This window comes from Podarcis filfolensis (assembly GCF_964270895.1).
Source record: "Podarcis filfolensis genome assembly, chromosome: 10".
In the NCBI taxonomy this organism is placed as follows: domain Eukaryota; kingdom Metazoa; phylum Chordata; class Lepidosauria; order Squamata; family Lacertidae; genus Podarcis; species Podarcis filfolensis.
In genome coordinates this window covers 19,162,922-19,179,360 of record NC_139612.1, presented here as the reverse complement: position 1 = coordinate 19,179,360, position 16,439 = coordinate 19,162,922, and the positions used below count along the sequence as shown (strand labels likewise).

Here is a 16,439-nt window from a genome sequence, read left to right as displayed (position 1 = left end):
AAAGTATCCTCCCTGCACAAACCCCTCACACCCAAAATGCCCCAGTGCTGACAACCAGACCTGCCAGTTATTACATCTAGACTGTACATCCTACAATGGTCTCAAAGTGTCCTGACTTCAATCAGTAGTGTTTGGTGAAATTTTCCGTAGGGGAACAGTTAGGGCCAGAGGCACCAGCCTGCGAAGCACCATTGCAACTTCAAACCACAGTTTATGAAGCTAGCTTGTTTCTGAAAACATTTATTAAGATCAACCACAGTTTAGCGTTTGGATACCAGGATATACTGTGGTTAACTGAACTTGGAAGCACCAGCTCGTGGCTATGACAAGAGAAGGGAGTGTGTGATCCCAGTGGGAAGCTATGCTACCTCCCATCATAATAATCCATAGTTTAACATGATGTCTGAATGGGTTAAGAAAGGAATCCAGGAGTACATCAGAAAGATCGCTGACACACTTGCTAGAATTAGGGATGGTGCTCAGTAAGCCATCGGACTGCACAAGACAGACATAGAAAGAAATGAAACATGGCAGTCTTTGGGTGAGAGGTTTTTAGACATTTTGTCTGAAATTGTTATTGGAGACGAAGGTGGCTTTCAAAAGATAACTGGCTTAAGTAAAAACATCAGATTATCTTGTAGCACCTTATACAATTATTACAACATAAGCTTTCATGGACCAGAGCATCAGATGTCTATGAAAGACCTGATGCCATAATAAACGTGTTAATCATTAAAGGTGTGAAGAGTCTCGCCTGTTCTTACTGCGACTAACATTGATACCCCTCTTAAAGTTATTACGGTACACAAACTTTTTTTTCCAGTAAAGGGAACTTTGGCAATGTAGGGTGTTGTCTGATTTCCAAACCAAAGTGTGAAAAATAATGAGTACATCTTTAAAAAAAGAATCTACACACTACCTTTCACTTTGAAAAGAAAGACCAATGTGGTTCAGATAAAATAACAGTATTAAAATAAAATATCAATCATGTTAACCAGTAACTGGTATTAATGGTCAGGGAAATGCTGGGGTAAAGTACGTTTTCAAGTGTGTGTGGAAACTGTCGGGAATTCAAGCCCATATCAGGAGAAACTGGCAACAATCCCAGGCACCCGGCTTGATTCCCTGTTGACCTCCCTGGCTGCATTCCCCAGCAAGCGCAGGCTAGGTCTCAATCGGCGATTCTTCTCAAACGCGGGAAGAACACACCCCCTCTTTCCTGCCCCCTGGCAGGGGAAAGAGATAGACAGAAACATATTTACATGCCTTTATTTCTGTCTTTGCAGCGTTACAAAAAACATGACTGCTCTCTTCAAACTCCAGCAGTTTAGAGACAAACACTTCCTGCACTTCCTGGACAGGAACAAATGGAAGAGCTCATATTACACTCTGAGCTAATTCCGGTGCTTCGCACTGTGAATTGACTGTCCCTCTGTTTCCCACGGACAGTCCCAACATTCCCATCATGTTTACTTTTCAAGCTAGCACTTTGCAGCTACACTGCTTCAATATCGTAACATAGTAAGAGACTGCCGGATCATTGCATAAGTTAGGACACAGCAGAGAAAAAATACATATCTGCAGACAGTGGCATCCTAATTTTGGTGAGCAATTTTCAGACTGAATATGTTTAATTTGACAGAGTTGAAAGTTAGTTCCTCCTTGGCTAGGTGACACTTTTCTGCCTAAACATTTCAAAAGTTGGATGCACTTGGACATGCTCACCATAGAAATAATATAAGCAAAGCTTGGCTGTCAACAGTGAATAGATAATACTAAAAATTTACTTATTCTGAGAAACAGAAATGGAGTCATAAGTAGAAACAACTAAGGAGTGGTTACTCATTTCTTCACAAAATTCCCCAGGAGTTTTTTCTCACACTCAAGCTCTACCTGCACAACAGAAAGGTAGGAGTTTTTAAAGTTATCAAGTTAATATTGTGATAATCACTTTTATTTTATAATTGCTTAGAAGCTCCCTACTGTTTACTGGAGAGTGCAATAAAGGAATTTCAGTATCGCTAATAGTTTAAATCATAGGTTATGTTTAAATCTAATTGTTTCATATTAGCTTGGTTTTGTTTTGTGGTGAGTGTCGCTACTTTCATTTAATTTGCTGAAATGCAAAAGTTGGACGATTAAAAGTAAATTTTCAGCATCTGCAGACTGACAGAAGCAACGGTATGGTTAATTTATTTATCTTTTTCTAAAGTTGATGTATGTGAAAAGATTCTAAGGGAGCCTTTAATAATAGAACCCACTATTCTCACAGAAGAAGGAAAATAGTGTGGGGTTGTGACTGAATTCAGTTTTGGAGGGGAGAGCTGTGCACATGGGAAAGGCGAACAACCCAGAAGCTGTGGAACAGAATGTAAGAAAATGTTTGTCAAGAAAGCTCTGGCCTATGACTGAAATAGGTCTGAATGTTTGTTCTGAGGATTCCACATGCTACACACTTGATAGGTAAAGGTAAAGGGACCCCTGACCATTAGGTCCAGTCGTGGCCGACTCTGGGGTTGTGGCGCTCATCTCGCTTTATTGGCCGAGGGAGCCGGCATACAGCTTCTGGGTCATGTGGCCAGCATGACTAAGCCACTTCTGGCGAACCAGAGCAGCGCACGGAAACGCCGTTTACCTTCCTGCCAGAGTGGTACCTATTTATCTACTTGCACTTTGACGTGCTTTCAAACTGCTAGGTTGGCAGGAGCAGGGACCAAGCAACGGGAGCTCACCCCTTTGCAGGGATTCGAACCGCCGACCTTCTGATCAGCAAGTCCTAGGCTCTGTGGTTTAACCCACAGCACTATCAGAAAACATGTACATAATAGTGGCATGTTTGCCAGGGAGCCAGGATAGGCGATGACCAGCATGAGCTTGGGTTCTTTGGTATAAAATTACATTTTGGAATCAAGAACTACCAAGAGATAATGAGAATAAAAAATCCCCACAGCAGAGTTTACACTTCAGTTAATGAACTAGACCTCATATCGCATTAGTTTATGTGCAACTGAGAAGGCATTTCTCAAGTTACTCCTAACCTCCACTTTCCCCATAAGTGGGATCATTCTTGTGTAAGCAAAGCAAGCCAGTCAGCCAAGGCAAAGATGGATCAGTAGATAAGGAAGGATAGAACATGAATATTGTTTAATTTTTCATGATTATGCATCCTTGCGATTGCGGCCTCCACTCCTCAAATACTCCTCAAAAAAATTTAAAGTATATCTTCAAAAGTATTGTAAAATTAAGGATTGTTAGAAAGATGTTGGAAAAAGAAAACTATGTGGTTTTGGTAGAAACGATATAAAGGATTAAATAAAAATAAATTCAAATTATTATTAAGTTAAGTTAAAAACAAGGTTGGAAGGATTTGCTGAAATAAAAATTCGAACTAGAATACAAAAACGGGAGGTGTGAGGAGGTCAAGGAAGTAAGTAAAGGAAGAAAGTTATGTAAAGGTTTAATCTGTTTTTTTTCTATTTTTAAATGATTGTATTATTTTATTTTATTTTTTGCTTTTTTATCTTTGTATTTTTTCTGTCTTTTGTATTTCCCTTTTCTTTTTTTGTAATCTCCAAACTTTGAATAAATATTTTATTAAAAAAAAACAAAAAAACAAAAACAAATACTCTATGCTTTCTTTTGAAAGTGGGAGAAAAAAATGAAATTACAGAATACCCCTAGAGCGGTAAGTAATTTATCCAGGATTTAAGCCTACAAAGCTAACCTTGACTCAGCTGAATACAAGCACAATAAATCTATTTGCCTTTCTCCCCCTGTGGTTTTGATTCTATTCTTTGGATTTCTTTTTCCTTCCCAGCCCATGAAAGAGGAGAGAATTACAAGATAGATGACATAATGCTTGACATCTGGCGAGCTTGATTTGTACCTTAAAATGCCTGTACAGGTGTTAGCAAATCCTACCACAGAGGGTTCCATATTTATTAAAGCCTTCTGTTTTTATTCAGCCCTCCCTAGAGGAGCTGATAAACCACGGTTCAGAGTCAGTTTGAGTCTATTCTCTTCTCTATTGAGTGGCACAGCAGTAGTCTTCAAGTGTATAATTTTCAAATTTGAAGCCAATCGATTGAAATCCTTTATCCCAACCTCACGCACAGTTATTAAATGAGTCTGGAAGAAAAGACCACTTTGCAACAACTATTTCTCACTTTTTCTCTCTCTCCCCACTTCTTTTATTCCAGCCTTTTTACTCACCAAACAAGAATAGGAATCATTCAATCGGTGATCCAAGGTCTTACTCTGAAGTACTCTAAAGAGTGCAGCATGGTCAAACTTGCAAGGATTAGCAGAAATAAACTCATCCATGCCATGTTTCTGAGCGCGATCTGCATCTGATCATAGGGAGGAGAATGAATGTATGGATATAGATTATTCCGCTTTAAGACAGGCTTTAAATTTAATTCAATAACAGCCTCATTCAAGTTTCATCTGCTCTTTCATGCCTCGCCAAACCCCTCCTGGATAAATACCTATCACAATAAAATCTAAGCAAACAGCAATGGTTTAAACATAGCAATGGATAAATAGGCAGCAGGCAGCCCCCTTTTCATATAGTATGAACATTACCCCTACATAGATTTGAGACAGACTTAACAATCCATTCTGATATTTTTCAGAAAGGATGTCTACTCTAACTGCTTCTAGAAAGCTTGCAAAATATTGGAACAACAGACTTTCTTTCTGGAGTGCCTATTTTCACAAGGTAGTAAGTGCAACAGAGATCTTGTACATTAAAAAAACCACCCACTCTATAAAGTTTTGAGGAGGTCTCAGCTTATGGGCATTACAAAGATGCTCATCAAAGACCAAAGTAGCAAGCAAACATGGCTTCAAGGCCATTTCTCAAATGGCAAACTGGAGCAGAAATGAACACACAGGCTCGAACGAGGTCATTTCCAGCCTTTTCCTCTTTACATGCGGCTTTTAATGAAACAAATAGAATGCAGTAATGGGAAAGAGTGCCTTCAACCTTCCAGAATTGAGTAACAAAACAGGGAGCAATTTTTGTGTGTGTAAATTATAGACAACGTACCATCTTAAATGGCATTTCAACCAGAGATCCGGACTTATTGTTGCTCACAGATTGCGTCTTTCAACGCCTTTGAACCCCGCGGGTTTGTCAAAAGACAAGCTCTGGTGATTGCATTCATTAATGGTATGTTTTGTCAAAATCCTGAATGCGAGTTGTCCACCAAGTATGGACGGAAAAAGCCTTACAGTGACCAAAAGGACTAGTTATGCATTAGCACATTAGCTCACTTGGATTCCATATACAACATTGGGGGTGAATAGTTTGCTATCAACTCAAAAATTGACTTAACCCTTACAATAAGGTCTCTGCTCCCTCTTTGTTCGTTTAATTTCAAATATGGGTCTTTTTATGTTCGTTACTGGAAAAGATGCATCCTAAATGTACTTTTGAAAAAACTGCATAGTAGAAACCTAAAATTTCTATAGAAAAGGAGACAAAAGTTTATTGATTAAACCCAATTATAGAGTTGGGTTCATAATAAAACTCCATATTGATCTGTGGGCATGATGCTAACATAATCAGTCACATTTAGAAATTTAGCCCCAGATCATATTGATCCATGTCAAGTCCAACTTTCAGCTGTATTTGCAGATGGGAGAATTATTTAATTCAAGCTGAAGGATCTGCAGCATCACGTCCCGAAAAGATGCACAAACTAATTCATATCACTTGGCTCTGCATTGTCAAAGCAAGAGTCACATCCATGTGACAGATTTCACCAAGGTGGATATAGCAAATAAACAGTGTGACAGTACATTGATGATTTAAGGTATGAGATGATCATCTGCAGAAACAGTAGTATATTTTTCCAGCGTTTACGAAGCAACACCATGAATGATTAAACACCCTTTAAGCTGCAATCCTGTGCACAGCTAAATCCCATTGAAGTCATAACATGAACGTACAGATAAGTGAAAGGTAGATTACACCCCAAAGGGATCACCACTAGTTCAAGGGCAAACAGAGTTCACTTTGTATATAATTTACATGTCTTAACCAACAATAGATAATAAAAAACACAAAAACAAAATGGGAATTCATCTTATTTTTTTTTTATAATATTTTTATTTTTTCCATATAAACACAACATACATAAACATACAAAGACAAAAACAAAACAAAAAATATGTACCATTTCATATCCTAATTTCTTATACCTTTCTTCCCCGACTTCCTCATGCCTCCCTTTTCTGTATTCCAAATTCTTATCGATTGCTCAGCAAATCTTCCCTTATTTTAATTTAAATTTAGACTAGTCTTCCTTATTCTCCTTGTCTTAACCATAGCTAATAGTAACCATTTACTTTCCAGTCCAACATCATTCTAACTTTCATTAATTTTGTAATATTTCTTTAAATAGTCTTTGAATTTTTTCCATTCTTCTTGCGCTGCTTCTCTTCCCTGGTTTCGGATTCTGCTCGTCATTTCCGCCAAGCCCATGTAGTCTATCACCTTCATCTGCCATTCTTCCAGTGTGGGTAGCTCTTGCGTCTTCCAGTACTTCGCAATAAGTATTCTAGCTGCTGTTGTAGCATACATAAAGAAAGTTATATCCGTCTTTAACACCCCTTGGCCGACAATACCCAAGAGAAAGGCCTCTGGTTTCTTGGGGAAAGTATATTTAAATACCTTTTTAAGTTCATTATAGATTATTTCCCAGAATGCCTTAATCTTCGGGCAAGTCCACCAAAGATGAAAAAATGTACCTTCAGTTTCTTTACATTTCCAACATTTATTGTCAGGCAAATGGTAAATCTTTGCAAGCTTGACTGGGGTTATGTACCACCTATATATCATTTTCATAATGTTTTCTCTTAAGGCATTACATGCCGTAAATTTCATCCCGGTGGTCCACAACTTTTCCCAATCAGCAAACAAAATATTATGACCAATGTCCTGAGCCCATTTAATCATGGCTGATTTAACCGTTTCATCTTGTGTATTCCATTTCAGCAGCAAATTGTACATTTTTGACAAATTCTTAGTACTGGATTCTAACAGTTCTGTCTCCAATTTTGATTTTTCCACCTGGAAGCCAATTTTACTGTCCAGTTTAAACGCTTCATTTATTTGATGATAGTGCAACCAATCTCTCACCTTCCCTTTTAATTTCTCAAAGCTCTGCAATCTCAATTTGTCCCCTTCCTTTTCCAAAATTTCCCAGTATCTTGGCCACTTGGACTCCATATTTAACTTTTTAACTGCCTTAGCTTCCATTGGCGACAGCCACCTTGGAGTTTTATTTTCCAGCAAATCTTTATATCTAACCCAGACATTTAATAGTGCTTTTCTGACAATATGATTTTTAAAACTTTTATGTGCTTTAACCTTGTCATACCACAAATATGCATGCCACCCAAAAATATTGTTAAAACCTTCCAAATCCAAAATGTCTGTGTTTTCAAGAAGCAGCCATTCTTTCAGCCAGCAAAAAGCTGCCGCTTCATAGTACAATTTAAAGTCTGGCAGGGCAAACCCCCCTCTTTCCTTTGAGTCCGTTAATATCTTAAATTTAATTCTGGGCTTTTTGCCCTGCCAGACAAATTTAGATATATCTTTTTGCCACTTCTTGAAACAATCCATTTTATCCATTATTTGCAATGCTTGGAACAAAAACAACATTCTTGGCAATACATTCATTTTTATAACTGCAATTCGGCCTAACAAGGAAAGCTTTAAATTAGACCAAATCTCCAAATCTTTTTTCACTTCTCTCCAAGTTTTTTCATAATTATCTTTAAACAGATTCACATTTTTAGCTGTCATATTTATACCCAAGTATTTCACTTTTTTAACCACAGTCAACCCTGTCTCGTTCTGAAACCTTTCTTTTTCTATCTGTGTCAAATTTTTCTCCAAAACCTTTGTCTTTGACTTATTCAATTTAAATCCTGCCATTTGAAAAATGGGAATTCATCTTAAATTGCATGGCGTTTTATTTCCTGAAATCATATGGCACTAATGAAACATTTTGAACAGCTCATTACTAAAACTCTCCTCATTTTCAAACAATACTAAGAAGGATTTTTTTTTTTTACAATTCTTAGTATTGTTCATTGCATAAAATTAAGCAACTATTATCCGATGGCTCAGAAAAGCATGGTTTTGTCTTTTGTTTCTCATGCATAAGAGCTCAAGACAGAAATTTCCAAAGCATTTGTAGCCTTGGTCTTTCAATACCATTCTTTTCATTATATAGTCTTTCAAAAACAGAAAAATGAAAATTAGTTTATGTATCTTTTTGGAAATGTATTGATGCAGCACAATGAAGGCATCAACTCCTTGTTAATATGGTCCCCTGCATATGTAATGCAGTTACATCAACCTAAATTGATTCCACGTTGTTGTGGCAGCCTATGACTAATACGATAAAATGAGGTTAAGCTGAATAAATATAGCAAGAATAAATATAATAGGAATCATTTCCTAAGGAGAAGAAAAAAGCACCCAATCCACAGTCAGGGGTCGCAATGGGCATTGTTCAACAAAAGCCATAACTTGCATGGTGTCTGTATGTTTTTATGATAGATAACAGACTATTTTTTTAATAACCCACTTTTTATTTCTCTCAGTGGTCTTGGTGATGGAAATGGAGCAGAGGATCACCCACCAAAATAATCCCATCAGCTGCTGACACTCTTAACAATGGAAAACCAGCAAGAGTGAGAGGGGCTGTCTGCTTGACTCTACCACAGGCAAACTTGGCCCTCCAGATGTTTTGAGACTACAGTTCCTATCACCCCTGACCACTGGCCGAGTTTGCCTATGCCTGCTCTACCATCCCTTGTAATAAACCATGAAGTAGCAGCTTGGACTGAAAGATGAGTAAGCGTAGGAGGTAACTTTATGAGATATCAACCACTGACAGGGATCCTGGAGGTCAATAACTGGTAAGTGATACCTTTGGTTCTTGCAATACCAGGCGTTTGGCTACTGTACTGCACTCCCGGGTGTGAATGACTCTTCCCATAATTTTATCCCAGAAGACCACAGCCAGGATCAAAACCCTTTTATGCTAAACCTGCAGAATCTTAACAATGTCACTATACAGAGCCCCTTTGGTCCTGATCTTTATGGCTCGCTACATAAGGGAATGGAAACAGAAGGGGATATTTGTCAAGGACTGCCAGGCATCAGGGAATCCGATCCCTCCACGGTAGGCTGCCAGGAATAGACAGACAAGGAAGCTCTTACCAATGTCTTTCATTCAATATTCACACAGAGAGGCTTAGAAATGCAGCCGCTTGGAGTCATGGCGTTGCCACCCCCTTCTCTCCTCAATCATCAACAGCACCACCCACCTTACGGTGGCTGCTGCCATTTGCCTACAAGCCCTTACTTTCAATGCTTGCTGGGTTCTGGGAGAAGGGGGTCTGAAATGCTTTCTAGTGATAACGTGTCAGCCAGCTGCTCTGGCTCTGCCTCCTCCTCCTCCTTCCCCACTATCTCCCAACTTTGCTCTTCATCTACCTCTGAGCCGTGACCTCCTCAAGCCACTGTTGTAAATCTATACTGTCTTCCTCTTCTCTGGAAAGTTCAGGAGGGGGAGACGGTCTCCACTATTCCTCCTCTGCCAAGTCCCTGACACGCACATGACAAGGGTCCCATCACAAACGTATCTCCTGTCTTTTCCACTGGCTGTATCGTTAAGGATGTGAGTTAATGGAGAAAGAGGCCTATTGTCATGGTTCCGGTTCATGGGCGGTCGAGGTCCTGGCTGGGAACGTCAGGACCGGGGGCAAGATGGCGGGGTGGGAGCAGGAACGAGAGTCCAGAAGCCAGGAGTCAGGAAGCCAAGGGTCTGAGGATCAAGAAGGAAGGAGTCACGAAGTCAAAAGTCCAAGGAGCAAAGGAACCAAACGCAGCAAGACAGGAAGCGTGTTGCTGTGTCAAAGAGCCAAAGGGAAATGCTGACCTTATATCCCTTCCTGGCTCTTGCCACCAGGTGCTGTTAGGTTACCAATCGGCCTCACCTGTGAGGCCACGCCTTGCCTATGCAGAACAAACTTAGGAAGGCCCCAGTCCTGCAAAGACCTACTAGTCACAGGGCCTGGCTCCTGCACGCACTCCTGAACCTATCGTCCAATCCCAAGGAGCATTGCTTTTCCATTTCAAATTTATGGTCACCATTACAATCCCCAAAAGAAAGGAGGTCATCTTAGATGGACACTAGGACAAGGGAGCTGTTGTGGATGGAATGGCAGCTCTTGCTTTCCACTCTGGTTCTCTCCCTGGCAAAAGGGTTATTTGCAATCATAGAACTGTAGAGATGGAAGGGGAACCAAGGATCATCTAGTACAACCCTCTGCAATCTCAACTAAAGCATCCATTACAGGTGGCCATCCAACTTCTGCTTAAAAACCTCTAAGGAAGGAAGGGCAGTCCATCAACCTCCAAGGGAGCCTGGTTCCACTGCTGAACAGCTCTTACTATCAGAAAGTTCTTCCCGATGTTGAATCAGAATTTCCTTCCTTGCAACTTGAATCCATTGGTTCGGGTCCTAGCCTCCAGAGCAGGAGAAAACAAGCTCCACATGGCAGCCCTTTAGATGTCATTATCTCCTCTCAGTCGCCTCTTTAACTGGCTAAACATACTCCATTCCCTCAACCACTCTTCATAAGGCTTAGTTTCCAGACCCTCAATCATCCTCAGATGCAGTTCTGGCTGGGAGCTTTTTGCCATCGCTTCAGCCGCTGCCTTTGTGCAGATGTTGCACAGCTGCTGAGCAATGCAAAGTCCCAGCTCAAAAATATGCATTACAATATAGAATCACTGGAGAGAAAAAACCACAACCCTCACCACAACACTTTTTTATTTATTTAAGGAAATACTGTTTCCATGGAAATCTGCATTTGAGCTCTAAAAGTATCAGCTGTACATTTTCAAAGGTAGCGCAACCGTGGTAATGAGCTGCAATCAGGCATTTCATGACACAAGCTGTTGGGAAAAATCAAGTTCCAATACTGATTAATGACAGTAATGAAGTCCTAAAAGTAAAAAAAACAAAAATAAAACAAACTTACTCTGCAACACATCTGCCTGCATGTTGCTTCCTTTTGGGTTCATCTTCTGGGCTTGGCTTGCAGGAATGGGCTTATAGGACTGACCTGTTGCTCTATACATTGCCTGAACCCAGAGGATTCTATCTTGCTCGTCGTCACTGGCAAATATCACCGTGTCACCTTCTTTGACTGCATTAAAGAACATCTGACCACCCTGGAGACCTGCAAAATCAATCAGTCATAGTCTCTGACTCCAATATGACTTTCATTCCAATATGATCAAGGTTGGAACATAAAAAGGAACCAGGCCACAGAACGCCACAAATATTTGCTACTTAGGGGCTTTACAGAAAGCTTCTCCTGCCTGCCCCTCTTTCTGCGACCCTTAGCTAGTTTTACTTTGCAATTGAAGAATTTTTGTTTTTGTTTAGCTACATGAGATCATTTGCAAGAACAGTTGAATAAATAACGAATAAGCATCACACAGCAAAATACCTGCATGAGGCGCTGTATAGTCCACAGTGTATCCTTCGAGCTGCATTAACTCCTGGGGCTCAGATTTCTTCTCTCTGTAGCTGCACATTGCAAATGTGTACTGGCTAACCTGAGTTTAAAAAGAAGTTGGATTGGATACAGTTCATTACGTCGTATTGTACTGCAACTTGCAAAAGACTGGTAAGATACAGCAACCAACTCCTTGGTGTGTTGCAGATAAGCTACCCACTGCTTATCTAGTTACAAATCACTTTTCACATAGCTGAGAAGGAATAGACTCTTCCAATTGTAGAGTTGGAAGGGACCCCAAGAGTCTTTCAGTCCAACCCCCTGCAATGAAGGAATCTCAACCAAAGCCTCCATGACAGATGGCCATCCAACCTCTGCTAAAAAACCTCCAAGGAAGGAGAGTCCACCACTTCTCGTGGGAGTCTGTTCCACTGTCAAACGGATGTCAGAAAGGCTCTCCCCCCAACATTTAGTTGGAATCTCCCTTCTTGAAACTTGAATCCATTGGCTTGGGTCCTAGCCCCCGGAGCAGAAGAAAACAAGCTTTCTCCATCCTTCTTGTGACAGCCCTTGAAATATTTGAAGATGGCTATCATGAAGATGTCCTATTACTTTCACACGGACAGCCTGAAATGGACTCAACGCATCAGAGCAAAGCTACGTTTAGTCTTTCAATGACAAATACATTTTGGCACTGCAGATAATAGATCATGCTACCAATCTCTTTGTAATATTAAGACTGTAGTGATACCAAATCCTTAATTGATTTCATTTTATAAATAAAAAGGATTAATTTTGAATGAGCCGAAGTAATATTGAAAGAATTACCCATTTTTTTAAATGACAAAAATTGGGCCACTCTGATCTGTGAGATGGTCACCTGTGTTGTCCTTCTCTTTCTGCTAACATGTGCCGTATTAACTGTTTCTTGTCTTTGGGGAGGTGGACTTCTCATTTTATCTGGTGGGGTGGGGTGAACTGAGAGAGGATATTTATTTGCCAGGTATGGCAAGCAAAGGGGACGCGGCTGGCACTGTGGGTTAAACCACAGAGCCTAGGACTTCCCGATCAGAAGGTCGGCGGTTCGAATCCCCGCGACGGGGTGAGCTCCTGCTGCTCGGTCCCTGCTCCTGCCAACTTAGCAGTTCAAAAGCATGAACTGCAAGTAGATAAATAGGTACCACTCTGGCGGGAAGGTAAACAGCGTTTCCGTGTGCTGCTCTGGTTCGCCAGAAGCGGCTTAGTCATGCTGGCCACATGACCCGGAAGTTGTACGCCGGCTCCCTCAGCCAATAAAGCGAGATGAGTGCCGCAACCCCAGAGTCGGTCACGACTGGACCTAATGGTCAGGGGTCCCTTTACCTTTATGGCAAGCAAGTGACTTATCACCATTAGCTATGAGGGGGTGGGCTGAGCTTTTCCTCTGTGAAAAGCTGAGAAAAATAAGTGTGGAAAGAACTACAACTACCACCTACAGAACATCAACTTTGGAAAACGATCATGTCACAGGAGTGTGCTGGTCAGTAATCACACAGCTCAAAGTTGGAGTTAACTCTTCATTAGCAAAAATGCGATCTCTACAGACTTGGCTGAGTGTCAGCAACTCATTCCTGGTGGTATTACTTTGTGAAAATCAGTTGCTAAGACTGAAAGTCCCCACCTCCTCACAGAAGTCTAAGTCTTCTCCTCTCCAGGGCTTTTCCTGGAGACAGTGCCTTCATGCATCCAACCTCTCCTTCGCCCTTTTCACCCCTCTTCTGGTTCTGGGAGAGGAGAGCTTGTCTCAGCAAGAGGGGAAAACACCTATGACTCTCCACCAGCCTGACTCATCTCTTGACCTCACGCACCTGATTCAGCTTCTCCCTCTGATTCTTGACTTCTCTCAGACTCTCCCACGTCTTCCCTGCGTGGTTCCTTAGCTGGTTCCTCCCACCATTCCTCTGCGTCCAACCAGTCCATGACAAATGTTGAGTTGCAGCTGAGATCACCATTCCATGTACCCCCACCCATAAACCCTTTCTAGATTGTGCTGCTTTCCACTACGTATGAAGCTGCCAAGCAGGAGAGAAGTCCTTTAGGCGGGCATGCCAGGAGTTGAACCTGTAACCTTATCCTTACAAAGCATGTGCTTCATTACAGATATGCCAGGGCAAAACATGCCTCCTGAACATACAGAGTGACTTTGTGCATTTTCCCAGCAACCAGGAAATGCAACTAGGAAATTATGGGGCCTCCAGTCTTGTGTATTTGCTGAGAAAACCAGCAGTTGCATCATCTGCCGGGTAGAAGACGTAAAATGGAAAGTGATTCTCATTATCAGGCAAGAGGTTGCTGAGCTAATTCAACAGTCTGGTGCTACCTGATGCATGTAGCTTTTCTTAGTTCCCTTAATGGTGTTATTCACTATGCAGCCCAACAGTTCATCAACCTCTTGATAAATGCTGCTGCACGGAGGTGAAATAAAAAATGTTCCGATTTTGTACAACTCCTGAAGTGTCAACAGTGCAAGAGATATGAAAGCAGAAACAAAATGCCCATCACTTTGTATTGTTTCCTGGAGTCCTTCTGCATCTGCCCTATTCATGCAGCAGAATGAAGTGGCGGAACAGACTTGCGCACTTCAGATCAGACTGCAGGTGGAGAAAAGCAGCATGAGCAGCTGAGTGCGCGAGGGGGCATGTGGCGATGCAAGGGCAGGTCTTTCATGGGGACAAGACGGTCCTTTCCGGAGACAACCTCAGAATCAGAAAGCAGAAGGAACACGGTTCAAAACAAAACCGAAAGCCAGATTATTGGTGTGTGGGGGTGTAGTTAATCAACTTCAGCCCCAAACTGCTTAAAGTATTTTGGAGGGAAGCATGGGTTGGCTGGCTAGCACCCTAAACAGGATCCTTCCTGCTAGGGGGGCTGGGGAAACATTGGAAGGTTTTGTTCCAGAACCCACTTGTAGCAACTGGAATTTGTGTTGTGGACAGAGGCACCGGCTTGTGAGGGCGATGTGACATTGATGTCCCGTGCGGTCTGTCAAGAGGAGGCGGGGGGGGGGGGGAGCTGAATGCTGCAGCTGTGCAGTTTCAACGGTGGGCAATTCCTTCTGACGCCATCACTGGTGGGAGAGGGCAGAGGGCCTTCTCAGTAGTGGAGCTCACCCTTTGGAACACCCTCCCAGCAGATGTCAAGGATATAAACAACTATCTGACTTTTAGAAGACATCTGAAGGCAGCCCTGTTTAGGGAAGTTTTTAATGTTTGATGTTTTATCATGTTTTTAATATTCTGTTGGGAGCTGCCCAGAGTGGCTGGGTAGGCCCAGCCAGGTGGGTGGGGTATAAATGATTTATTATTATTATTATTATTATTATTATTATTATTATTATTATTTCCTTCCGTGGCAGGAAGAGGAGCCGGCCACTGAAGCCATGCTGTGCTTTGCTCCACACTTTTCTTCAGTGCTTTTTGGATGTTGCGGGGCTTGGCCCCTACTTCGAAAATATTTGGGGGCTGGTGCCCTGCTTGACAATGTAAAAAGAGAGAAAAAGTCCTTGCAAATTATTGTGGTTGTGTTAGGCATTCACAAGAAGTATCACATGGCATGCTGGGAGGGGGGAGGATAATATATTGATTTTAGCAATTAGTAAGTGGAAAGAGACTCATGATCGCATCTTATCTGAGGCAAAGACCAGTATGAGATACTGATTTAGAATGTCCGCTGATGAATAACTTGGGATAAGCTAAACTAAGCATGCATAAATGCTACAGTCCTTAGGCATAATTCTATTGATCTGTGTCTGTCAGAAACTGCAGGGCAGCACACATAACTGAGATAACCAAGTGAATATTTGTGGGCAAGGGAGACTTCAGGCGTCCCAATGGCCAAAATGACAGCAAATGAATTCAAATAACAGCTTTCTTGAACACCGTGGATCAAAATTTGAGCGGGTATGACAAAAGAAACCACCCGCACAATATTGAAATGCACCAGCCCCAACAGAAGTTGTGAAGCAATCGCTAAGCGTATCAATGAAGGATCAATAATATCACAATGCTCATCCCTCGCCACTGTGTGCTTTACCTATACTGTCAATAGAGCTGCAAGTGGCCTGTATAAGCTTATATCAATGAACAGAGCCCTACAGTCTGCTGCAGTAATTGAACAGCAGTGTCTTTAGACAGCCAAGCATTGCATCTTCCTGCAAAGTTTTTCTCATGTACTGAAAACAAAGACACACTCATAATGGCTCAATATGGAGGTTACTGTCTGTAAATCTTCCAACACGTGCATACTGCTCTTTTTTTTAATCCTTCCCCACACAAACCTGAGGCTGAGAACAAGCAGAGAGAATGTTCTGCCTCATGTCAAAGAGGAGGGGCAAAAAACTACCCTTCCCTTCCTCTAACCCCAAAGTTATTGTGGGCACTGGGCAAGGGACTCTGAAAAAGCCCTGCTCCGTATCCTGAGAGCTCTGGAGAAGCCCTGTTGGACTCTGGAGGAGGAGGAGGAGGAGGAGGAGGAGGAGGAGGAGGAGAAGAAGAAGAAGAAGAAGAAGAAGAAGAGGAAGAGTTTGGATTTGATATCCTGCTTTATCACTACCTGAAGGAGTCTCAAAGCGGCTAACATTCTCCTTTCCCTTCCTCCCCCACAACAAACACTCTGTGAGGTGAGTGGGGCTGAGAGACTTCAGAGAAGTCTGACTAGCCCAAGGTCACTCAGTAACTGCATGTGGAGGAGTGGGGAAGCGAACCCTGTTCACCAGATTACGAGTCTACTGCTCTTAACCACTACACCACACTGGCTTGTGGTCCTCCAGATATTGTTGGACTCCCAATCTCACCATCCCTGACCGTTCAGCTGTGCTGGGGCAGGTGGGGGTTAAGAGTTTGAGC

At 41.8% G+C, this 16,439-nt stretch overlaps 1 protein-coding gene across 16 annotated transcripts in view; it reads right to left on the bottom strand.

Moving 5' to 3' along the window:
* Window positions 1–16,439, bottom strand: part of CADPS2 (calcium dependent secretion activator 2) — a 347,579-nt gene that overhangs the window by 119,756 nt on the left and 211,384 nt on the right. For all 16 annotated transcript variants that reach the window (XM_083574323.1, XM_083574326.1, XM_083574325.1 and 13 more), the window contains exons 10-12: window positions 11,548–11,656; window positions 11,074–11,274; window positions 4,213–4,349 (exon numbers count right to left, since the gene is read on the bottom strand). In XM_083574323.1, coding sequence (XP_083430449.1) covers window positions 4,213–4,349; window positions 11,074–11,274; window positions 11,548–11,656 — 447 coding nt within the window. The remainder of the gene's footprint in view (window positions 1–4,212; window positions 4,350–11,073; window positions 11,275–11,547; window positions 11,657–16,439) is intronic.